Below are 25542 nucleotides of genomic sequence, written 5' to 3'. Positions count from 1 at the left end.
TTTACGGATTAGAAAAATCTTCAAAAAATAGTGAAGTTATAGCGTTTTCAAAATAGGGGTCAAAATGACTCCCAAAAAGCATTCGGGCAAGTTTCCAAAGCAATGTATTCTAGTGTTAACCATCTTGGTTCATGGAATAAAAACAGAACTGCGCGGATCGTTTCAGCGCCAGTTTCATTCAGCTCGTCAACGCGTTCGGGTGTCGTTCTGTTCGCCTCAGGTCCCGCGAACGAAAGGAAGACTCGCGCGTGCTCGTCTGTTTATCTCGCCGTATATGTGTGTGTGGTTTTGTTGTATGTTTTCTTGCTCTTCCTCGCTTATGTGTTACGTGATTCCTCTTGTTCAGCGGCTTCCTCGCTAAAGACAGCGTGAGAAAATTGTCCCACGGCACGGTCCTTCGACGAAGAGGACGAAGGAGAAAGCCCAAAAGAGATGGGCGAGAGGGAAACGTTTGAATATTTCTATCATCATTAAACATTACCTACGCCACCGCCGCTACCCCTCGTGCATGACCGTGTCACAGGCAGTGCCTGCAGGTCGATTAGTGTGTGGCTGAAGAGTGCTTTTCCGGGCGAAGTGGCAATTTTGCATCGAAACGCTCAATCCGGTGAAAGTGGCACTAAATTATGAATGAATATCGTGACAAAATTGTACCGCTGAGGGGTGGGATAAGAAGGTACGGAAACACACTCGTTCGATGTTTTTCCTGCTGTGATTGAATAATCTCTCTCGAACCATCACAAACCGTAAATGAAAGTATGGCAATCAGTAATGCAGCGTGCCTTTGCAAAACCGCTCGGCGTCTTGACGTAAAACGCTACTATCAGTGCAGTTGCAGTTTCCGTGGCGAGGCGAAACAAAGTTGTGTTAAAAAAGAAAACGTGCCCGTGCCAAGGGGTTCTCATCGTAGTAAACAATAATATTAGCCCGCCCTTTATTCGCCGGGATTTCAGATCGCGAGCGGCGATAAGATGTGAAGCTGGTGATTTGCGCTTAACTTTCTTCCACGAGCAATCACGTCGAAGTGCAATTACATAAACCAACCCCCGGGCCAGGCGATACCGATCACAATCTCAGGCCTACTCCAGCCCACGACGACGCTGATAGTGACCGTGATGGGGTGTACGTTTGCCCGTTTTCCGACCGTTGCCAAGCGACGTCGCTGAAGCCCTGCTTACACGGGGTTGTTAATCAGCGTTAACGTGGTTTATTATTTTTATTATCAATCTGCGAAGAAAGTACGAAACTTGGGCTGTGTGGTTTTCAATTATCGAATTTAGTTGATATCAGGCATAGTTTCGAAAAGTTATTTTTGGTTTTTGATTACTTTTTATACGTTCAATACGAACGTATACACGATTTTGTTTAAAGAATTTATCCCACATTTACGGAGATTTTATTTACCAATCGGGAGTTACAATTTTTCAGGGGAGTGTGTGTGTCGTTGTAAAGGTACCTTAATGCGAGGAAAAAGAATGTTTCCTGTTTAGTCGCATGTGCTGATGGAGTCGCGTGACACGAAACCGTGCATGAGGGCACAACCCACCCTCGCCTTTTAAAGAGCTAAATCGGATTTATTTTTACCGGCCAAACGACAAAATCTTACCGTTTCTGCACCGGCAGGCGGAAGGGCGGAAAATCACATGCCAAACCGCCAAGTGTTGCGGTAGGACTTGGTATGTTGGTGTCGCATCACTTCCTCGTGCACAGCACACAAGGAAGTGAATCGTCCGCGGCGGGACACACTATTTGCGCACGACGCACGACCGCGGAAATCGTCGCGAGGACGAAAATGGGAAATGCGGACGCAAAGACGACGCCGACGGTGGTGGTGACAAGTGAAACGGAAAGCATGATGAGCTCTGCCAAGAAAGCATGAAATGAAATCAAAGCCAAAACGCCGTGAACCCCATCACCAAACTAATAGAGAAGAGTATGGAGGGAAGTGGAAAAAAAACAACATAAAACGACCCCACATCTTTAAGCCGTGCACTGGCGGCGGCTTCGGCACGAGTTTTCTCCTCCAATTATCATTAAAATCCCATTATGGACGGTCGTGCGCGTGGTTCCCTAAGGGGGTATGCACGCCCTTTTTTTTTTGGTTGCCCAATACATGTGCGCACGTGTTTGTTGGGGAGTTGTTTTGAAAGGCTCCTATGTTTGGAAATAATTTTTTCATCATAAAAGACCTTTGATTCCTGCTAATGATAACGGGATGGCAAGGTTTACAGAAATGGTTATCCCGTTGCCAATGAAAAACCCAATTGAAAACATCTCACCAACTATGTATACATGTTCGATCGGGCCACCGACCTGAACAACGAACTATTTCCGAGTGACCGATAGCCCGAAGGGAAATTCACCGTTTCGTCTATAAATAATTACCGCCAATAATTTCGCTCCCTTTTGATGGGAGACAGGACCACAGGGGGACACGTGGGGAAGTAGGTGGGCGTGGGTCGTGACGGTAGAAGTAGTCTCGGCGCCCAATACCCGGCAAGTGCGCACGAGAGCCAACCCCAACGAGGTGGATGTTCGAAGGCTTTAAATAAACCGTCAATAAGGGTGGTAGATTCGGTTTCGGGTCGAATTTACCGCTTGGAGGTGCATCGAGCGGAATGAAGGGCTTTTTCGGGATGGGGTAAAGAGGAAGTAGGTTCTGGAATCTTTTCCCGGAATAATGTCCTTGAAATCTGCTTAAAAAAAGGACCCTCCAGGTCTTCCTGCTTCCATCATACTCTCTCAATGGATGCTGTTGATGCATAATTGATTGGATATTTTGGGTTCAAGCTGGATTAAATCAAAAACCAACGTAGAAGGATGTCAATCACTTGGATTGATGCTTTCCTTATGACTCAAAAATCGTTTATGGTTTGTTTAACAAGAAAATACCACTACCATAATTTCTTATGCTTGGTTTTAATTCGTCATTATCTGATGATAGTATTTTCAACTTTTAAATGTTTTCTGTTTCACGAAAAACATTATTTTATTAACACAGCTCGAAACATCAATACTTGTGAAGCGACCCAGTATGACTGTTCTCAATTGCTGCTACCGATCGTTTGTTCTGCAACGTTTCAAACAGTGCCCCACGTGCCGCCGGTAAACATTTTTTAACCCATATTTCCGCATTTGTTGATACAACTTCGCCAGAATGCTAAACATTTATCCCGCCTCCATCCTCGGGGGGTCCCTTAGTTAATGCAAACAATTATAAACAATCGCCATCGCACGCCATTTGCGTTTCCAGCTGGTTAGCGTTTGGCCGGAACTTACCTTCGATGAACCGGTGCGTCCTCGGATGAACAAACGGCGATGGAGGCTGCGAGTTAATTTCCCTCCAGCGAAGCGGAGTACGGTGGCTGACAGCTAAAATGAGCTGAAGTTGCCAAACCAAGCTGTCTGTCAGCTACATCCGCCGCGATCGGTCGGTTGGGATGGGGGCGGGGTTCGGGGCGAGGTTGCTAAACGTCTATGGAACACCGTTTTTCCTTGTCAATTTTCTTCCGAGTAAGTTGTCTCCCCTCCCTCTTTGAGGAAGGTGAGGTAGGGGGTGTGAAGGATATCGGTTCGCGGTTAAGATGAGCTTTTCTTGCACATCCCTTCCGGCACGGCAACGTCCACCGAACGCAGACAATGACTCTCGAGCTTCAAGACTGACAGGATGTCCCGAGCCGTTTTTTTTGTCTTTACTTTTTTCGTTCGTGACACGTTCAAACGAACCTCAGATTGGAGCGGCTTCGTTTTACCGTCTGGGCCCTCGGAGAGGAGGGATGTTGTACACGTGCTGCTCTTGCAAAACGTGGGCAAGCTGTCGATAAAACAAACCTCTCCTCCAGCCTGTCATTTTTTGTCCCCAGGATAACTTATTGTTCCACTTTAGCAGCGACTTGTTTAAAAGAAAATCTCGTATATTGGATGTTACAGCTTGTAGGATGGATAAACAATATAATAAAGGAAGAAAATGAAAAAAAACAACGCGTTGATTGAATACAGGGTTGATGTTATTGAAAAAAAAAATAAGGAAAATTATCTTGTTTGTATCTTTTAATGTTTCATTTAACAAGTTGAACACGGCATCACACATATTGTGAGTGACAGCAGTATTCCTCATTAGCATTGATCACTAATAGATTTATTATAATAATAATAGACCTATATCGAAGAACTTTTAAGTAATTAAAAAATGTATTCTTTTGGAAAGCATAATTTTTTCTAAACTTTGGTTTAGAATTAGAAATTTTGTAACCAAATGTTAAGAATACCGGTTTTTCTAGAAAATGTATTCAAAATACTATTTAACACGTTTTACCAATCGTTTTTGCACACTTTTTATTACAATCTTTTTTAATAAAATGTGTTTATAAAGTTTATTAAACCGACGGTTTTCGAAGGCTAAGCAAAAACTTAGTTTCCCAAAGAATTATTGTTTAATACTACAATACTTTTTATGTTGCATTTCGATTTATTTTAGGGGCAAAAACTTTTGAGAACTAATGACAGCTGGCTATAAAAAATGATCGATAACTGTTTTTAGAACAGTTTTTTTGTACAATCAGTTCTGATAAAATTTGTTTATAAAACAAATGCTTAGGCTGTTTAACAACTGCTACAGCCTACCATTATATAAGTTTCTTGGTAAGACCCACTACGCGAGTTATTAGCAGTCAAAGTGTTAAGTGCACAAGTATATTAACGTAAAGGGCTAATGTAGATTACTGCTGTCACCCGCGAAATGGGTGACGTGGCATTCAACGTATTGATAAGCGATTTTGATTTTCATATTTGTTTTCTTTACGTTGATATTTCAATTCTACATTACATTTTTCACATTTCAAACAGATTTGAAATGCTTAAACATTGTTTCTATTGATATGCTTCTTTTTATAGATTTAGTTTTTCTTATCAAACAAATACTCGAAACAAAAACTTTATCAACCGTAACCAACATTGGTTACTTGAAACCCCTTGTTCCGATTCCGAACGATTTTGCATCACTTCATAAATAACATAATAGCCATTTAAAATAGCTCCCACGTCGTTTTCTACATCACGGTTGCTTTTTTTTTGTTCTCTTCCATCCCCTTGACATGCGACATGCTCGTTGCAAGGGTTGCCCATTTACGAAGGGCACAATCAATTACATGGCAAATGATCAGCACCGGCATCACCGTTGCCAACACGGTCTAGATGCATCTGAGGGATGGTCGCAAGTGCATACTCGCCTGCATGTGTAACCACCAACCCCACGCTGATGCATTCTCGCGATTCCTCCCCCCGGTTAAATTGCATTTTGTATGGCCCGAGGCCCGTGAATGCTAGTGTTCGTTGGCTTTCCGTTCCTGCCGCTCTTATCTGTGTGCGTTTCACCTTTTGTCAGTTACTGTGACTGTTACGGACTGATAGAGTTATGTGGGCGCGATAAATATAAACAACCTTTTTTTCTCTGTCTTATTTTGCCATCCAGATGCGCGCAGATCGCATCGAAGGACATTTGCGTGCAGTTGTTTCCGTTCTTTTTTTTCCCACCCCACCACACCCGATTTGTTTGCACAGTGTGCATAAAGCCTGAAAATAGACGGCACCATTTTCCGCTGCGCCCGGGATGTTTGTGGAAAGTGACATCCGGAGTTTGATTAACAATGGACGTGACTTTGATTTCGTGCTGTGTCTCGTTGGGACAAGGTTACCACCTGCACGTTGGTGGTGTTTGAAAAGTAAAAACATGAGTGATGGAAAATTTAAATCTAATTTTTCATTTCTACTTGAGAATAAATTGTACTTTAAAAGTAAACCTATGTTGTTTCGAAGTCAATCAATTTGTTAATATTTCCTTCAAGTTATCCATTTTTAAAGTTTGTTGAACCGCCAGGGAGTTGTTTAAATTAAAATATCTACAAAACCAGTTTTTTTGACCTTTGATCATCAATTTGCTCTTTCGCATTATAATAATTTATAAGATAGTTTCAATTCAACCATCTTTCTCGGGACAGACCCCTTGAAAAACCGCACTAAAAAAGCCAAAGGCATCATTAACAATCGTCTGGCATGCAAAGCGAAAGCCAACCTGTTTCTATTTCGCGACTAGACTTTCGATTCCCCAAAACTACATTCGCTATCTGGCAAGTGTTGATATCCGCGTGCCATCGAAACCGGCCGTTGTGGCGTTTGACATTGGCAAACCTGTTTGGAAGCTCCCAAAACCCGTTCCATCTGAAACGGGTTTGGTTTGGGAATTCACTAAAAAAAAGTTCGCAAAAAATCGACATAAGATTTTGGAACCGCAACAGAGGATGATCTTCCTACTTGAACTCTTCTGTGTCATGTCTTAGAACGTCCCTCAGGAGGAAAGTTTTGCGCTGCAAACATAGCTAGACTAAGACGTTTTGCATCGCTGAACATAGCCACATGTTTTCCTTTTTCCTCTTGTTTTTGGCTACCTATGAATGATTCGCTTCCAAACAAAGAACATCCGTACCTGAACGTTTTCACTCGTGCGTGACTCGCGGCTCGAAAGACGCTACCCTAAGCGCGACGAAACGGAAGTAAGGAACGAGTCACAATGCAGCCTTAACTCGGCACAAAGTTGTCTCCCCCCCTCGAGGAACTAGAGATAATACCATATGGAGAAGCGAAAGGCGACATAGGGCCACCTGAAAACAGGCACGACGGAATCTTGTGGCGAACCATTTTCAAACGACTCCCCAAACACGGGAAGGAGGGAAGGGTTTGCCGAGACAAAAGCAACCCTCGAGCCGCCGGCGAACTCCAGCTCTGGTGTGTGGCGGGAGGTATGTAAACTCCAACTATGGTGGTACAGCTATTATTTCACTCCCCTTTCCTATGGCGAGCCTTTGCGACGCTTGTCGTCGATGCTGGTACATGTTTCTTTGTGCTTCTCCTATTAGATACAGTTGGTAGAAGAATGAATAGGTAGATAAAAAGAAAATAAAAACATATGAAAAAATAGCTAATGACCATATCTAGTCATCCCACTCGTCGATCGAGTGATCAGGTCCGGGGCTGAATGACCAACGTTTTCAACATCGAACCTTCTTGGACCAAAAAAAAACAACATTCGGTTTCGGTTTAAACCAATTTCAGTCGAGCACCTTCGGCCCAGGTCTCCTTCCCTGGGGAAATGCGCTGCCAGCGTCAGGTGATTGGAATTTTCCTTCCGTTCGCAAAAATTTTCACGGGCATTCCTTTGAAGCATGGCGACGATAGGGGTTACGGGCCGGGGGTTCATTCCTGCGGGAGGGCGTGAACATCTATAAATAGTGCGATCTTGCACCTACGTTCAAAAATCAATGATTCACGACGGTTTGGGGCAGAGGACCGGGAAAAGGAAACTCGATTATTGCCCCAAAACCGATCCGGGTGGGAAGATGGTGGTTGCCAAAAATACTGTATACCGCCCGCGGCGTTTGGGAAAACACGCGTGGGAAACAATCGAACACACATACGCGGGCGTTTCCGAAAGGCGCAGGTAGCGTCATCGTGGTTTGGCAAGAAAAACTCTTCCCGTTCGAAGGGAGGGCGGTGGTGTCGGTGGCACGTGGCGAATATTTTCCTCGCTCGGCGAAGCACACCATCATCGATCATGACGTCTCGGGTGTGCAGGGGGCGGGGTGGTTTGGGGCAGCAGCATCGTGGCTCTAATCGTGGCGTCTTGGCACCTTTGCTCTCGCGAGACGCCGTCGATATGTCGTGATGGCGGATCGGGTCCGCCGATGTTTGGTGGTGTGTGATCGAATTCCGCCCCCGCGAGCGCCGCGCCGTCGATTACGGTTGATTAACCCGATGAAGGTTGCGTTTTTCAGCACATTTTCACGCATCGTTGGCGGTGTGTTTAACCGCGTGGAAATGTACGAACCCAATGCATTCGATGCAAGCGTTTGTTCAGTTCAATAGTTTCTGTAAACCAAATTCGTAAATATAAATTACAGGTTTTTTTTGTGAATTTTTTATTCAAATGAACTTTTTTTGAAACACACAGATTTGTAAAAGTTTTATTGAACGATGGCAATACAAAGGAAAGGATTATAGATTTTTGTCAAACTGGGATCCATGTTGGACTTTCAAGTAGTTTTTCAAACGAATTATCATTACTCCTGTAATAAAAGATGCGGAAATGTTCGAAAAAGCTAACAGTTTCTGTACCATAAGCATTCTCTTCAAAGCAAAACTTTCTGTCTTTGTAGATATGTCTAGTATATCGCGTTCTTTTGAGTATTTTTCCCTAATGTTTAATATAACATGAGTAGACAAATCGCTGCAATAATATGTTTTGCGTATTTTTATAAGATTAATTATTTTATATATTTATTATATCCTGAAGCGGATTTTCCTATGAACACACACTAAGCGGAAAAGCTTGTTGATAAAATTATAAAGTTGTCAGAAACGTTTGAATGGTATAAATTAGCCTGCCTTTTAATATGTCGGTGAATAACATTAGGAAAAACCTAACATCGATACAGGTTCGCCATATTAAATTGTCATGTACTTAAAGCCATGAGAGAGCGTTTGTTACCTTTAACGCAAGGGGTTTAAAATAGATAGCCAAAAACTAAATTAGCTTTTATCAGGATTAAACATTTTACTTAAGTTTAAAAAAACATTAAATTACATGGATTAAGGTAAAAACATTCATGAATTTGCAAAGAAAGAAGCCAGAAGAACATTTGGAACAGCTTAAAAAAATATTTGATACACAGTTTAGCAACACTCTTCGTTGATTTCATCAGTTTCTTTAAAATATTTTTGAATACAACCCTGCGTGTCATGAAAATATACAATAATTTAAGCTCAGTCTTAGGTTTTTGATGTAGAAACATTGAAAGCATCAGAACTGATGTCACATCAGTTGGTCTGTCCAAACTGGCAACAAATTTGATAACACCATAGTAGAAACACTTAAATGTGATTTGAAATGAAATATAGCAATAACTTTACTGAGGAGCAATCACCTAACCATTCCTGACGCGAGTAAGAATTAATAACATCCTTATTTTTCAAAAATTATCAACGGCTCACATCTTATTACAGATGTCCGCAAAGAGGCAAACTTTTAACATTCCAAATCGATAAAAATAAAAATACATTCCAAAAACGCTACTTTGCAATTGTTGCGACACTGTCGCTTCGGGTGAACTCACAAGATAAACCTTAGGGATACGGGGACCAACAAAAAACCAACTTCTTATCCACCGGCGAGAGGACGAGAATGATGGACGGGGGAAGGCGTTCCGGAGGCAAGTACTCCGGCACGGTACTGCATACTGGCGGTCGTTTGGCAAACTTCCCTTCCGACACAATAAATCTTCTTTGTCTGGCCGGTATGGATGGTGGAATGTGAACATAACAGCATGTTATTGCAAACCTCCCTGCCCCGTTTTTATTGCCTCCGGTCGGTGACCGGCGACGAATGGCGTGAGGGGTTGGGTTCGGGACGAGCCCGCGGGGTGAAGAAGATATTTGGCTTCCAGTTTCGATAGTGTATGAGCAAACGTTGTGTTTGTCTGGTCGAACCGGTTGGTGGACACTCCCATTTAGGCATATGAAACTGACGGGAAAGACGGAAACGACACGGATTGGAGAAAGAAAGTCCGCACTGTTCCGAAACTAAACAGGCCAGCCTGTGGGCCTCAAGTGGCAGCTTTGTAAATAGCCTTCGGGGCATAACAGTGGCCCCACCTGGGTTCGTTGGGACGCCCAAGGCATATCCGCTGGCACCTTTCCACAAATGGTTAAAATTGCCAACTTTAAAACGTTTAAATGTAAAGTACTTTGTGGAGAAATGGGACTAAATTTGAGTATATTTTATTCAGCGAAACATGTCTAAAATAAAATTTAATAAAGTAGCATATGTTTGATATTTGCTTCGAACAACCCTATGTCCGACGATCCGCTGTCCGACCTCACAATGTGCTCACGAATCGGTTGTCCACAGCTGGATCGAGTTGAACGACTTCCCAACGACACCTAGAGAGGACGAGGAAGTGTACATTCTGCAACATTGTTGGCCACCAGCACGTCCAGAGGACGTCTCTCCCAAACGTTCGACGCCATTCGACACCGGGTATCGCATTGGAGGTGCGTTTCGGTAAACATGCGACTGCACTGCTAGAGATAAACATATTCGTAGACACACACACAGCAAAACGGACACTGGCATGAGGTATTTGCAAACATTGGGATCCTTTTTCCGGGACCGGGACTATGGCTCCCACCTCAAGTGCGCCTACTTCCGTCGCACCCAAGAGGGGGGAAACAAGGACGTCCCGACGGGTTTCGACATCCGGTGCGCCCAGGCGAATACAGGATATTACAGAATTTAATTACCAACGGAGAAACAGGGTCCCGGGTTTTACGGCCTGCCGGTTGTGGTTGTGGATCCGAACGTTCGAGCGCTCGACGGTTCGATCGGTCGATTCCCTGCTCTGGTTCTTGGCAGTAGGACCTATTGCCTATGCACCATGCTGTTGCATGGTGGTAAATTTAGCCCGACATGTGATGCGCGACCGGCAGCGATCCATTTGGAAGGAGATGACGATGGGAAGCACCATTCTGTTGAAACTGGCAAGACAAAAGATATCAGTTGCGGCGAACGAAAGGCATGTGGTCGATGGGATTTTGAGCTGTTTATTCCAATGTCTGACAGTTATGGTTGATTTAAAGGTTGATTTTACATTTGGTTTGAACAAAACCAAGAAACTGCACAATTGGAAGAAACTTTATACTGAAACATTGGTGGATGAATTTCTATTCCTATTCTGAAATTTTAAATTCCTTTAGTTTTCTATCTTCAATATAGAATCACAGAGAGCAAACCTATAGAGATGAGAAAGAACCTAAAACTTTCTTGCATTTTATTTTGAACCCTCATTGAGTGAATAAACTACTTCATTCATAGAATAAACCTATCAGAACCTTGATTCTAGGATCTGGAAAAGGGAAGCGTTAAAATGATGATAGAATTCGCTTAAGAACCTAAACTTCTTACATTCAAACAAAATAAGTCAAGTGCTCAAGTTGGGGATATCAAACCTTTGGGTAGTTTAAATCGTACTAAAAGAAACACAAAACTAATTTCTTTATTCAATGAATAAACTACTTCATTCTTAGTGGAAAAAGCCCTGAAAACTGAAGCATAACAATCAAGTTAGAAGCTGAAAAAGAACCTAAACAAATCCTTCTTTGATTCTTTTTCAAACAAAATAAATCTACTGGGGCTTTGGAACATCAAACACTTTTGGGCGGTTTGAATCGTGCGAGAAGCTGAAAACAATAATTCCTTCAATCAGTGGACGAGCTACATCAGGGTTTCGAAAAGCGAAAGGAAGAATCAATCCGGAAAACCTCACAGTTGGAATGATTCCGGAGTTTTGTTTGGATTTCGACAAATAAACACTCCTCCGAAGGGTTCGTAATTTCCGCATGCGGGGTTTGGTCCTAATTAAGTACAAATTGTTTAGACGAACCTTACGTCTCGGCGGCCAAAGCCAAATGTTTATGTGAGGTAAATGATTGGGAGTGGATCGGACACAGGAAGGTTCGGAACGTGGCGCCGTACAGTCTTCGTACCGAAGGAAAAAAGAAGGAAAACAAAATCAACTGGAACCCTTTGGGAGTTGTTCGGAGAAAAGGCTTTCCTTATGATGTTGCGTGTTATTAGTCATAAGAAGGTTTCGATTGGCATTTCTCCTACAGTTTCGTGCCGCTTCAACGTCACGGTGCGCAATCGATAACAACACCTTCGCCTCGCGGTATTCGCTTCGATTTTTACGATTTATCCACCCGCGGGTCGCGCGGGTTTACCTAATGATTCACCAACCCCTCGTGGGGTTTGGTCGCGTCAAATTCGTCGTTGGATGTTGCAAATGGGCCACCCCCAGATGTCGCCCAACCGCACGTGGCGATGTGCGGAGGAAGCGCGCTAACGAGCTCGCTAACAAATGTGGGACTGTAACTACATGGCCGGTGTGTGTGTGTACCTGTGACCACAAAATGACCACCAAACGCAATACTGTGGTTTCGGGTGACGCGCGAACGAACTAATCACGTGTCGGGCTGGGACTGTGTTCTAAGTTTCAATCGATTGCTTCCTGCACGTGGTAGGCCACGAATTTGTGTGCCTCAAACCTTTGATTGTCTTCAGTGAAGTACAGTCGATTCGGTAATCCTTTGATACGCACGTAAGGAGTTGAGATACTTTCACAACAAATAACCAACCTAATGGGCAGATTCAACGAATGTACTCTAGACACTCAAGAAAATGTTTAGTTCGTTTCAATAATGACGTTGGCAGTTGATGGCGATATAAACTTTGGGACCTCTTTCATACTTTATTTTGTGATACAGTCTTAATGTTTAATTGCACAACGTTTCAATGATTTCGTATTCATTAGCGACAACCCTCCGAGAATCAAGTGAAAAGTGAAAGCAAGACAAGGCCGAAACTGTTCACAGCAGCTATCAGGAGTGTATGTTCCCGCGAACTGCGTAGGCCTGAGATTGATTAGCCCTCGGCCCATCACTGCAGGCATCTAGAATCTTCAACAGTGCAGCTCCAGTGTGTTTGTGTCGGTCCGAATGTGTCGGTAAAAGGCCGCCGGAGGAGCACCAATGTTTTGCCCGAGTAACGAGACGCTCCAGAACATTACGGAAAAGACGAAACTGCTGGCCCACAAATGCACCCAGCAGATACGGAACAGTGCCAGCAGTGCGGCCACGGTAACACCCAGCGCCACCGATGGTTCCGTAGGCGATGGGTCGGGTCCACACAACGACCCCGGCTCGGGTGATCCTCAGCGATTGAACTCTAAAGAGTCGACCGTTACCGCGACGGTGACGGCGGCACCAACGGGGGATGGTGGAGGTGGTGGTGGTGGCAAGAGTGCCCTGCGCTGCTTCTGCCCCTGCAAGGGAACGCTCAGCAAGATCATGGGCAAGAAGCTGGCGGGTAAGGAGGGCCCGGCCAGTCAGCAGCGCACCACCAAGTGGTATGTCAAGGTAATACAGATGGCAAGCTCGAGGAGCGACCGTAACGTTACGGTGCGTTATGCGCGGGGCGTTAGCCCGCACGTTTCGGGGATGATGATACGATTTAATTCGATTAACCGTTTGATTGGATGAAATGAGGCTACGACGCAATGGTGGTTTCATTAAGAGGGGTTAACAATCGAGTCGGCAGCGTAGTTTCCTGGTTGCTTGTAACGTAACTGTTGTTCCGCACCCTACAGAAAAGGTCAAATATTTAAAATGTGCCCTTATCTTTTCAATATTTCAAAGGTTCTTGCTTAGTGGCGGATAAGGTGTCATATTCACAAAACGCTAATTGAACAATTCTTTCGCAACTCATTTGTTAACACTAGAATACATTGCTTTGGAATCTTGCTCGGATACTTTTTTGGGGTCATTTTGACCCCTATTAAAAGGCGCTATAACTTCACATTTTTGAAGATTTTTCAATTCCGTAAACTTTTACTTTTTAGTATATTTGTTTACTATCTTTTGGCGTTTTTAATTTTTTGATATACCAATTCATCATTCCACTAGCTCGGCGTAAGGTGAAAAAGATTGATGTGAATCAAATTTTAATCCTTTTCATCTTTAATTGTTTTAAATGTATCATGTAAATTCAGAAAATAATTCACATCTTCAAGGTCAATTTGTGGCGTCATTTGTAATTGAAAAATCGTTTTATTTTTGGAATATTTATCAACATACTAACTTTCTAGCGCACAACTTTTTTCTGGATTTACACTATAGATTTCGAATAAATAAAAGCTGAAAAAGTTCAATTTTGACCGTTTTTGCTTAACACCGAGCTAGTGGAATGATGAAAAAAGGCATCGAAAAGCCAAAAATGTCAAAAAATATCCAACAAATATACTAAAAAGTAACAGTTTACAGATTTGAAAAATCGGTAAAAGAGTAAATGAGGCCCCGGCCGCCATGTTTTCGATCGTGGCTACACCTCTTGTCGACGTTTAAACTGAATGTATGCAATTGGTGATACATTAATTCGTTAAATTCAACCTACGAGTATTTGAACCGTAGTGTGTACCGTTAATTTCGGCTACGCAATCAACCTAGGGGTGCGGTATGAGGGGGGCCCACGGGCCCCCCTTATTTCTCAAAACTATAACAAACTCTCTTTTTCGGTAGACCTAGCGCAGTCCGCTCGCTTCGCTCGCTGCGGGCGCGCCGCCGTTTCCAAATCATTTCTTCGGCTTAACTCATTGTTTCATGCTGTCCACCATGTGTGGTATAGTTTACTTACTAGTAACTTAACATGTAAAAGTATATTAACCCGCATTCAACTTCCACTGGGTGATTAGTTTAAACCGTTATGTTCTTTTAAGCGAACCGTTAGCGTTCAAAAATTCGAAACGAATGCATGTGTCGCGCTTTGCATAGCTTCAGGCGCTTAATGTGAACCAGCAGGAAGAGGAGAATCTAGCCCGGGGCCTCATTTACTCTTTTACCGAAAAATCTTCAACAATAGTGAAGTTATACAGACAGAAAAATACGGACAGAAAAATCTCAATTTTTTTGCTTTGGATGTAGCTTTGGATTTTAAGAAAAGTCTTATTTTTTTGTAAAAATATTCAACCGTTTTCGAGCTATTAAAATCGAAAATGGCGTGGGGGTAAACATGACCCTTATTTGGGTTTTAGTGTTAAACGTTCAATGGTTTTTACAGTTCATACAATCGTCTAATCAAAACTTCTTATCACTGCTCAGCGCAGTCGTAAACAAAACCAAGGAAAAGCAACGCTGCACTTACTTCCGAGTTCCCTTGTTTTATTTTTGTTCTGTTCCGGCATTCTCTTTATCTCCGGGTGTGAATGTCTAAAGGCAAGCATTAAAATCAGCCCAACCCTTGCATATGACAACATAGACCACTCTGAGGGAGGGCAAAGGGTAGCATCTTGAACGTGACAAAGTTTTGTTTCCCTCGCCATTGTTAGAGCTCAGCGTGTTTGGCGTGACTCACTTTGCCTCAGAGGGTATTCCCTTCGACACTTTGACCGGTTTCGGGCGTTGTACTGTGCGTGTGCCACCGATGGTTTTGTGTTTGCGCGCTGGCAGTTGGGTTTACTTCACACTTTTGCTTATCTCTTGTCAATCCCCCTCTGGCACTCCCTCTTGTCTGCTTCCTGCTCCCAATAAGACGGAGCGGGGTAAGGGTTTGTAAACAAACGGCTCAAAACAGCGTCAACGCGGCGTTGTGCAATATGCTTGGAGGAATTGATGGGAACGTAATTAACCCGGGGCCTGAACTCCACCCGCTCGGCTCGGGACTAATTTTTCTTTGATCTTCCTACTGTTAAAGTAACCTGTTTTTTTGTTTCCAAGTCCGTTTCGGTTCAAAGTCGTCTCGTTGAAGGCAAAAATACAATCGGTAACATGATTGAAAAAGTGGTGAATGTTTATTTATAAACAATCGTTACGAAAGGGAACGCCTTGGTTCATGGCATACTACTTAGGTGTTATAGGAAAAAGTAATGCACTGTATAGAGAAGAAAAAATAGACTTAGAACAAAGTCTGTTACAGCATTGAAACAGATGTTTTTAAAGCTGAAACAAATTAGAACTAGAAAGTGATATTACCAAAGGAGTGTTTTTCATTTATGAAACGAATAAACTTTAAATAAAATACGTTTCTAAGTTTTAGCTCCGTGGTTTATGGTTTTGTCGTATATTATCAAGTTTTATGTTATGTTATTTTTTATGTTTGTTTTATGTTCTCTCAGTGGTTTGTTTTATTTTCTCTATCAGTTTTAATTGAAACAAATCTTGTTTACCTTATGTTGATGGCGTTTTCCACTTGTTTTCGAACTGGGTTGACTTTAAATATTCCGTTCTGGTTTATCCGATACATTAATTCACTTTTCTTTTATGAGTCAAGGGCTTAACTGTTAAATTTCAAAACTTCTCTATAGAAATATCGTTTTCCGAAAAGCTTAATTGCAAGTACTGGAGAGATATCTTACTAGCCCTGGACATTCGTGACTCACAATGATCGTTGGCCATTATAAATCCTTCTAAATTTATTCACTTTAGACGGAAATCCCTCCAAGCGATAGTCGGCTGATTTGGATCGTTCTTTCATTTGGGCTTTTTTCCTCTTTTATTGCCTCTTATTTTTTTTTCTAACGCGCGTGTTAGCCGGCTTTTCCGCCACAAAGAGACTTGGAGGAAATACGTGCCGAATCGCGTCCCACATTACGGCACGGTTCGCTCGGCATGGCGCTGTCGTCCGGAGTTCACGATTCCTCCCCCGTCCCCGGGAGAGGAGACAATGGAACCCGCGCGAGCCGTATTCAAATGCACGTCGTCTTCTCCTTGGAGAAGGGTTTCTAACAATGGGCGACCACCCCGGTTTTCGACTGTTTGTGACCTCTTGCCGGTGTCTTAGAAATGTGTGGATGGATGGTTTCGGAGGTCAAAAGGTTCAAACGAAGCCTTGACGGTGTACACGTGGTGCTTTTTAGTAAAAGAAACTCTAGATAAGCCTAGCATGAATGTCTTGAAGATGAAAGTCTACGAATAATGTTCGTCGAAGGAGCAAATAGTACAAGTTTAAAAATGTTTAAAGTATATCTTTGTAAAGCGCCCTACACAAATTCATGGATTCTCCACAAGCGTTCCCCACAATTAGTTGAGGTTGATCTCCGAAACTTCCCCGGTTGTATTCCCCCCTGAAAAGGATTGACCAGAAAGAAGCAAACTATTCTTATTGCTCACCTACCGTGACGGATGCGTTTTACAACCCCCCAAAGTGTTCGAAACAAAAATAGGAACAAAAATCAGAAAAAAAACAAAACTATGAAACTCGGCGTTAAAAGTAGCGTGCCGATGCGAACGAAATGTGGCCCCGTGGAGAGGATCGTGACAGCCGGTGCGAGAAGATGTTTCTTCCATTGTTTTGTTTAGCTCCAATTTGCGGCAAAATGTTACCGAGGGTAGGGTGAATCCGTCTGTGTTTTTTTTTTTTTAATTGAGGATACTTACGGAAAGGTTGTGATCTTGAACTTGAGTTAGGGTTTATTTTTAATTACTCTAAATTCGCTTAATTTATATCACCCCGCGGGATGACTCACTCTGAGATATCCATCCATACGATGACGTATGGTACGCCGTTTGACCAAGAAGAAGGAAAAACTAACCCAAAAGTTACCTTTAAATTCGTGGAGGGATATCAAACCTGACGATCCAGCCAAAGTGAGACATTGATTTAATGGAAACGGTTCTGTTCGTTCTTTTCACACTTTCTTTCCAGCAGCCCACCTGGCGTTTGTGGGGTGAGGAACGCGAGGAAAATGCGGTCTACACGGTCTACCTTAAGAAGGTCCGCTACCATCGGCCGACGCCCAGTGCCAGCAGTGTAAGTAGAATCTCAACCAACTCCAGTTTGGTCTCCGTCTTTCGATTAGTTCGTTCTTCTTAGTTCGACGAAAGTTTCTTCCACTTATTTTAGCTGTTTTCCATACACTGCTGCATTTTCACCATGCACCACAATAATCAACATAAACAGAAGACGAAGAAAATGAGCATGATTTAGCCAGCAATCGATGCTGGCAACGTTTTTGCTAATCAGGTCACCAGACATGCAACCATTTATCGTTTCACCCTCTCTCCGAACAACCGAACCGCTTTCTCCTGGGATTATTTTCGGCGTCCCCTGAAAGTGCTTCCCACCTTCGCCGACGAATGCTAAAGCGGACCGGGTTATCTTGCACACACACTCAATCTCCAGTCGGACGCGTTTGTTTTTTGTGCATCGACGTGATTGGCATGCACATGGCTTCGATTCAGCATCGATTTGGATGCTGCACCGTTTGCGATGGGATAGAGCCATCGCATTTAAATTAAAATAAAATAAACCCCCGGGCAGCCTTTCCCCCTAAGGTTGCGGGGATGGAAGGCTTAATGGACGCTAACGACGTTTGGCACCGGCCTGGCGGTGCAGTTTGGCGTTAATTTAAATTGCTTTCTTGCTAATTCAATGTAGGCGGAGAAGGTCAACAAGCCCATTCGGAGGGCCAATAAATCAGGCCTATTTATGCTGGAAGGATGTGGAAATAGTGTTTAGAATTTATGAAACTAGAGAAATCTATACAGCTAAACATATTTAAATGAAAACAATAACAGTTCTTAGATAAATTCTCCGAAGTGCTAAATGAAACGGTCAAATTGAGCTTAAACGCTTGGAAATGATGCAACCAATGCCATTTGCCGGCGGGAATAATTTGCCCGATCGATATTAAGATAGAACACCCCGCGGTGAGATCAAATTAGACATGCAAAACCGAGTGCCCTTCTGCACCTCTCCCTGTCCATTGTTGAAACACCTGTGTCCGTGGGAATCAAACACCTCCACCACGCCTGGTGGCGTATGTTCCGATATGGCCTGGAAACCGCTTTGTTGCATAATGTTGCATCTCGGAAACCCTGGAACCCCTCTCCAGACCGCTCGCCGAATTAGCTTGGACTCGGTGTTCTCCGGTTCCATTTGGACAGCTGGCACAATGCTTTGTTTAGCCATGGTACCTGCTGGAAACGACTGGTGACACATCGGTTTTACTAGAGACCTATAGCCCTCGGGAGGGTTGGGAAAATCGTTCACTCCCACCTGGGATGGGTGGAAGTGGCAAGTGTGCAATGGGGGGAGTCGAGCGAAATTATTCCACCCCCATTAAACACGGCATCCACTCACCGTTAGAACCACTTGTAAAACAATGGAAACTGACCAGGGTAAGAAACGAAGGAATAAATTCTGAACCAGACGGTTGGGAGGAAAATCGATTGAAGTCACACTATTTACATATACAACATTGATTTAGGGCACAGAGCAGGTTCAGTTTAAAATCTGGGTTAACATGACGAATGGTAATTGTGTTGATAAACTTTTCATGGATGCACTACGTGAAACGTCATTTCTATAGAACAATCATTACAACTGTCATAAACTCGTTTTAAATTCTATTATTAAACGATTGTATTATTATTCGAGTTTTAAATGTTATTATAGAAATTTATAACATTTACATGCTTGGTGAAAGATACTGCATAATTTAAAAAAAAAACATCTAGAGTAATCTTTATACCAGAAAAAGAATCGCCAAAAGAGATCGCTATACAAACTCCAGTAACTGAGTGGTTCCATTAGATAGCACGATTGATCGATGCAAACACGTAAGCGAGATGCAGACAATTTCAACAATTTCTACCTTGAGCTTAGATAGCAATAGCACCGTTGAACGAGCGAAGCGAGCGTGAAAGTGAGATGCACAATTCCTACGCTCCGGTTTTCCCACGCACTTTACGGTTTCCCCACCCGCTGTGCTTTTGCTAAGGATACTATGGATGCAAGATGGTAGGGGAAATTTTTCTTGCGCTGAACGAGTTTTTGGTAGTCGATGGTTACTTTGCCGAAATAAAACAAAGCAAAGCGTGAACGTGCTACACAGTTTCATTCAAAGTTTGCAATACGAAGGAAATGAAACGTTTTCGAGATTTAAGGGACAATTTTTTCGAAAATTGCATTTACTCTTGGGAAAAGTGGTGCTGCAACGTGATGGAAATAACCAACGCAGAATAAAATTAAGTATAAAACTAAATCCATAAGGTTAGGCCCTATAAACGGGCCCTGTAACCGGGAGCTGTCAACGGGCCTACTTACCGGGCCCTAAAAACGGGCCGTATTTCCGGGCCATGTAAACGGGTCCTGTAAATTGGCCGTGTTATCGGGCCCTCTAACCGGGACCTGTCAACGGGCCGACTTACTGGGACCTGTAAATTGGCCGTGTTACCGGGCCCTTTAACCGGGCACTGTAACCTGGCCCTGTAAACGGACCCTGTAACCGGGTCCTTAAACGGGCACTGTAACCGGGTCCTGTAACTGGGTCCTGTAAAATGGGTCCTGTAACTGGGCCGTGTAACCGGGCCGTTTTACCTAGTAGTAACAAAATAACGCTTTCTAAAACATGCGTTGAAAGTCTAAAATGCACTGAATAAAACAAAAAACTGACAGTATAAATCAGTTCTATAAACAAAAACTAAACAAGCAAAGAACAAAAAGTCAGTGGTGAACTAAATTTAAATTTTTAATAAGTATGCTTTCAAATTTAATTCAATTTTTTTCATTTTTTGTATTGTTATGTGCACTTTGATATCAGGTATTTGGCCAATATAATGTTATTTTGATTTATATTACCTTTTTTATTTGCTCCCAGCACGAGTTTCCAAAATTACTTCAAGCTGACCTGTATTTGTTACGAGGTTTGAGAGAAAAATCGATAAATCAAGTTTAAAATATTTATCACCCACCTGCCTAGCGTTGCGTGGGTTGTCCTGGCCAATGACTCGTGAGTTTTTTCCCCACAAAGGTCGCACTTTATTGCGCGGGTCATGTAAGAACACTAGGGTTGTTTTCATTTGGAGTTTTCTTTTCATGGACAGTACAATCGTGAACCTGAGAAGGGAAAACAATTCAATCGGTAGAGCTTCATTTGTCAAAGTACTTGTTTAAGTACTTTATCAATTAATCATCACTGTTTTAGTGTTTGATTTGCATTACCGATATCGTTCGAATGTCATTCCGTATTCTTATCTTTTCGTGCACTTTACATAACGTCGTTATAATCGTTCATTTAAAGTTTGTCTTATCACAACAAAACTCTTCCACTTTTCATATATGCAGCAAGATTCCGATGACGAAATTTCGCACCTGGAGTGGGAAACGGTTCGCGTGCGGTTCGTCAAGGCGGCCACCCTGTCCCGGCTGGTCGATGCCCTCGCGACGGACGACGGCGAACTGGAGAGCACGTTCGTGAACGTGTTCCTGAACACCTACCGCACCTTCGCCCAGCCGGAGAAGGTGCTGGAGCTGCTGCTCGAGCGGTACGAGCAGCTCCATTCCGAGCCGGCCCTCCTGCAGCAGTCGGAGTCCGTCTCCGACCAGCATAAGAAAACTCTAGGTAGGAGGCAGGATCTTAAACTGAGTTCTAGTGTGTCGTGCCTGCTCTTACTAACTCATGATCGAAACTTCTTTCCTTCTGGCGTTCGGCAGTCTCTGTACTCCACGTGTGGCTCGATGGGTTCCCCGAGGATTGGGACACGGACAATTTGCAACGGCTGCTGGCGTTCACCTCAAAGCGTTTGCCAAAATCGGAAATACACATGAAAGCTTTAAATAGGTAAGTGGGTCCTCACTGGCCTGCGTGTGCCATCTCGTCCCAAAATCCTTCATTTTACATCCCTTCCATGTTTTGCAGGTTTACAAATAGGTTAGACAAGTACAGTAGAATACCACCGCCGCTGCCATGGTCCAACGATTATCACGATTTCGCCGACCAGTTCGGGGGCCTCTGCCTGACGCCGGCGTTCCGCGGTCCACCGTCGCACCTGCTGAACTCGTACCGCTTTCCCAACATTCCCGTCAAGCACTTCGCCGAGCAGCTGACGCGCATGGACATGGAGCTGTTCAAGCGGCTCATCCCGCACCAGTGTCTCGGTGCGATCTGGTCGAACCGGGACAAGCACGAGTGCAGCTCCGTACTGGCGACGGTCACCCAGTTCAATGCCGTCTCATTCCGTGTCATCTCCAGCATTCTCATTGAGCCGAGGTTGAAACCGCAGGAGCGTGCCCTACTCATCTCCACCTGGATTGACATCGCCCAGGAGTTGCGGCTGCTCAAGAACTTCTCCTCGCTGAAGGCGATCATCTCCGGGCTGCAATCGAACGCGGTCTACCGGCTGTCGAAGACGTGGGCCGTCCTACCGCGAGATAAGGTGAGTGAGCACTCAAAGGTACTTTGAAGACATATTGTACCTATTTCTTTACCTCTTCCTCTAGTTGGAGCTATATAACGAGCTGGCGCGAATATTCTCCGAAGACAACAATGCCTGGGCCCAGCGGGAGGTGCTGATGCGCGAGGGGACGGCCAAGTTTGCCGACACGGTCGGCGAGAACGATCGCCACCTGCAGAAGGTGTTCCAGAAGCAAAACACGCTCATCAGCCACGGCACCATACCGTACCTCGGGACGTTCCTGACCGATCTGACGATGATCCACGCGGCCATACCGGACTCGCTGCAGGATGGGCTGATCAACTTTGATAAGCGACGCAAGGAGTTTGAGGTGCTGGCCCAGATCAAGTTGCTACAAGGTGCCGCGAACACGTATCACCTGCCGGAGGATCCCCTGTTCGATCGGTGGTTCGCCTCGCTGCTGGTGCTTGACGAGCGGGAAGCACATACGCTCAGCTGTTCGCTCGAACCGGCACCGGAAATGACCAAGCGACCGCCTGCGCCGACTTCCAGTACCGGTGGTGGTGGTGGTGGAGGAGGTGGAACACCAGGTCACAAGAAGAGTGACTCGATCGCGTCGAATTCGAGCAGTGGCGCCGGTTCTCAGTTCTACTGTGATATTAATAGCACGTCTAATGCGAGGTAAGACTCTTTAACATTACAATCCAAAGAACGGTCAGTTTGATCGCTACGCAATTTTCGTTTTTAATATCTCGCCTCAAAAAGCCTAAAAGATAGTCAACAAATGTATTAATAAGAAACCATTTACGGATCCGAAAATCCTTCATAAATAACCAAGTTATAGTGTGTTAAAAAGCGATCAAAATGATCGCTAAAAAGCCATATGGGCTCGGATCTGGCTAAAGAGAAAAATCTGATTATTTTTTAGATGTAGCTTTTGGATGACCACTATTTGGATTCTAGTGCAAAGATCATCGCTTGTTCCTAGTTTGCTAACATCTCTCTCGTATACTCTTTTTGCAGCTACAGTTCACGCAATAACTCTCTCGATCGAGACGCGACGCCACCGAACGCGTCCCTCCTGTCGGCCGCCAGTAGCGTATCGTCGCTATCGATGGACTCGACCACATCCAGCAGCCAACGGTCGAATCACACCAGCCAGAACGGTGGCGTTGGGAGCGTCCGTACGCCACAATCCGCCCGGGTACACAACGGTACCGTCTCGGGCCGAAGTGCCAACGGAAGCCACCACGAAACGCCCATCATCAACGGGCAGCTGGTGGCCAACTCGCCGCTCAAGGCCAGCTCGCCCGATTTCTACATCATCAAGGTGACGTACGAGACGGAGCAGGTCGAGCTGGACGGGATCGTGCTGTACAAGAGCATCATGCTGGCGAACAACGAGCGCACACCGCAGGTCATCCGGAACGCGATGCTCAAGCTCGGCCTCGAGGGTGACCCGGACCGGTACACGCTCGCGCAGGTCCTCCCGGACAAGGAGCTTCTGCTTCCGAACAACGCCAACGTTTACTACGCGGTCAACACGGCGTACAATCTGAACTTCATTTTACGCCCCAAAAAAGACACCGCTGGCTCGGCGGCATCGAGCGTGGCGGGTGGTGCACGCCCTTAGAGGCATCGAATCTCATCACATGTACATTCTTGTGCCCCTTGCTTTGGGCGATCGAGTGAAATGGGCTGGTTCACGTTGTACAGCTATCAAATAAGCCCCTTTCGCCCTTCGCAAAGCGAGTATCGGATCTATTTTTGTTGCTTGTTTTTAACCCAACGATACCCTAATCTATCGCAAACCCGTTCGTATCTAGTAGAGTATTCCTCCGTGCTCATTTTATTTCGTATCCGTTAGTGCAATCCGCCAGGCAAGCGCTGCTAGTGAAGCACGGAATAGTTTAAGTCAAACTAAACGGACAACTGGCAAACAGATCTGAGGGATAGCCGGTAGTGAGTTGAAGGGAGTTCATTTTACAAACAGACAGACATACATTCGAAACGGAGGTAACAATGGTACTACGAAACTACGTGCGCAAACCTTTCCATACCGGAATAACTGACAAGACTATAACTCAGTGGAGTTTAAGATGAGGTTTTCGAGTGGTTTGTTTGTTCTTCTTCACCACCGTGATCTCTGTCCGTCACGAAAACCCCAACACGTGTGGATTATAGGAGGAGGGTGTGGGGAATAGGGAGACGGTGCGATACGATTGTGCGTGGGAAGGAAAATTCAAACTTTACAATGCAGCATGATGCAGGGTACTATGTATATTTCTGGATCTATACAACAGAAAACAAGGGCGTCAGAGCGTTTAACCCTACCGACGCATGTATTTTATTACTAGAATATTGAATAAACAGACAACATGTTATAATCAACAGGGAGTTTTGACTATTTTATTCTGCACAAATGATTACGATACGGGTAACAATTTTCGTAACATATGCAGATTAAATTGTACAATGGTTTTACACTCTTCGGTATGATCGTAGGATGCTGACGAGGGTTTTGATTTGTACGTCCAACGAATTAAAATTCAAACTTTGCAATAAAAAGACAAACAACAATAAGAGCCAAACAACAACAACAGTCAGTAAAGCTGTCAACACTCCAACATGCCGTCAATCAGTATGTTTTTATCGTCTCAATAGTGGACACTCCGAACGATAAGGTGTTAAGCAAGCCGTAGACGTTACATATTAATCTGCACAGATGTTTGACGTCTACGGCTTTTCCTTAGCTCTTTCCAACATCCCTCGAGATATTCGGGATATCTGGAGGGATGTTTGACAGACGATGGGTACGAGAGAACAAAGGAAATCTGTAGACGTCAAAGATCTGCACAGATTGATATGTGACGTCTACGGGCTGCTTTATATACACTGGGCCCAAAGTTAATCCGGACGCTCAAAAAATGAGCATGCGTCCGACTTTGTGGTCGATTTTAGAGTACTTAGAATTGATAACAATGATTTTTTTTCATTGCATCTTCTTGGTGCACCTTCATACGAAGTACATGCAAAACGAACGATGAAAAAAATCGTACCCAAGCGGCGCAATAAACAATAGAGTTGAAAAAGTCAGAATTTTGACGGCCAATCGCAAAGTCGGACAGTTATATTTCATCGTATTTTTGTTAGCTAAAGTGGTGTGTAAGTTAGTTTCGACACTTGATATTTGTTATTATCGATGCAGACGTCTCTTGGGCATCGTTAGAAGCACTCGGATGATTCAATTTATTATATTATTGAAGTTTTTATTGAAATATGCGTCACACCACTTTGTTGGAACGAAACGTTATCATTTATCCATCATAACGATGGAAAAAGATTTCAAAACATATGAAATTAGACTAACATTAGCAAACTAACAGATTCAGACATCATTAAAAAGCATACCACTTCAAAAAGTATCCTAAAATCACCAAAGAACTGCTCTTTGCAGCACACAATTCGGGAAATGGGAGGAAGAACCAATCGATCCAACCCTTTTACTACTTTACTACTTAAAAGAAACTTTACTAAAAGTGTTTGTTAAGTGCTCTAACTATAAGGAACTATTTACACTGGAATGGGCTGCATGCCATAACCCCGGGAAAGAAATCATTAATATCGGAGAAAAATTGAAAACTACGATTCTGTTGCTGGAACTGATATCGATAAATATAATGATTTAAGGAACAAATTATATCATTCTACGTCGATAAGATAGTTAAAGTTAAACAATCATGATATTTT

The 25542-nt window shown here is 43.8% G+C and overlaps 1 protein-coding gene across 1 annotated transcript; it reads left to right on the top strand.

Moving 5' to 3' along the window:
- Positions 1-12633: 12633 nt before the first annotated feature.
- On the top strand, positions 12634-23425 carry LOC131285535 (ral guanine nucleotide dissociation stimulator-like 1). Its single transcript, XM_058314392.1, has 7 exons — positions 12634-13020; positions 17300-17404; positions 20723-20999; positions 21092-21218; positions 21297-21813; positions 21878-22473; positions 22816-23425. The coding sequence occupies exons 1-7, from the start codon at positions 12634-12636 to the stop codon at positions 23423-23425; spliced, it is 2619 nt and encodes an 872-aa protein (XP_058170375.1).
- The last annotated feature ends 2117 nt before the right edge of the window (positions 23426-25542 follow it).

Source organism: Anopheles ziemanni, chromosome 3, assembly GCF_943734765.1.
Source record: "Anopheles ziemanni chromosome 3, idAnoZiCoDA_A2_x.2, whole genome shotgun sequence".
NCBI classification, from domain to species: Eukaryota; Metazoa; Arthropoda; class Insecta; order Diptera; family Culicidae; genus Anopheles; species Anopheles ziemanni.
This window is presented reverse-complemented; position numbering and strand designations above follow the sequence as displayed.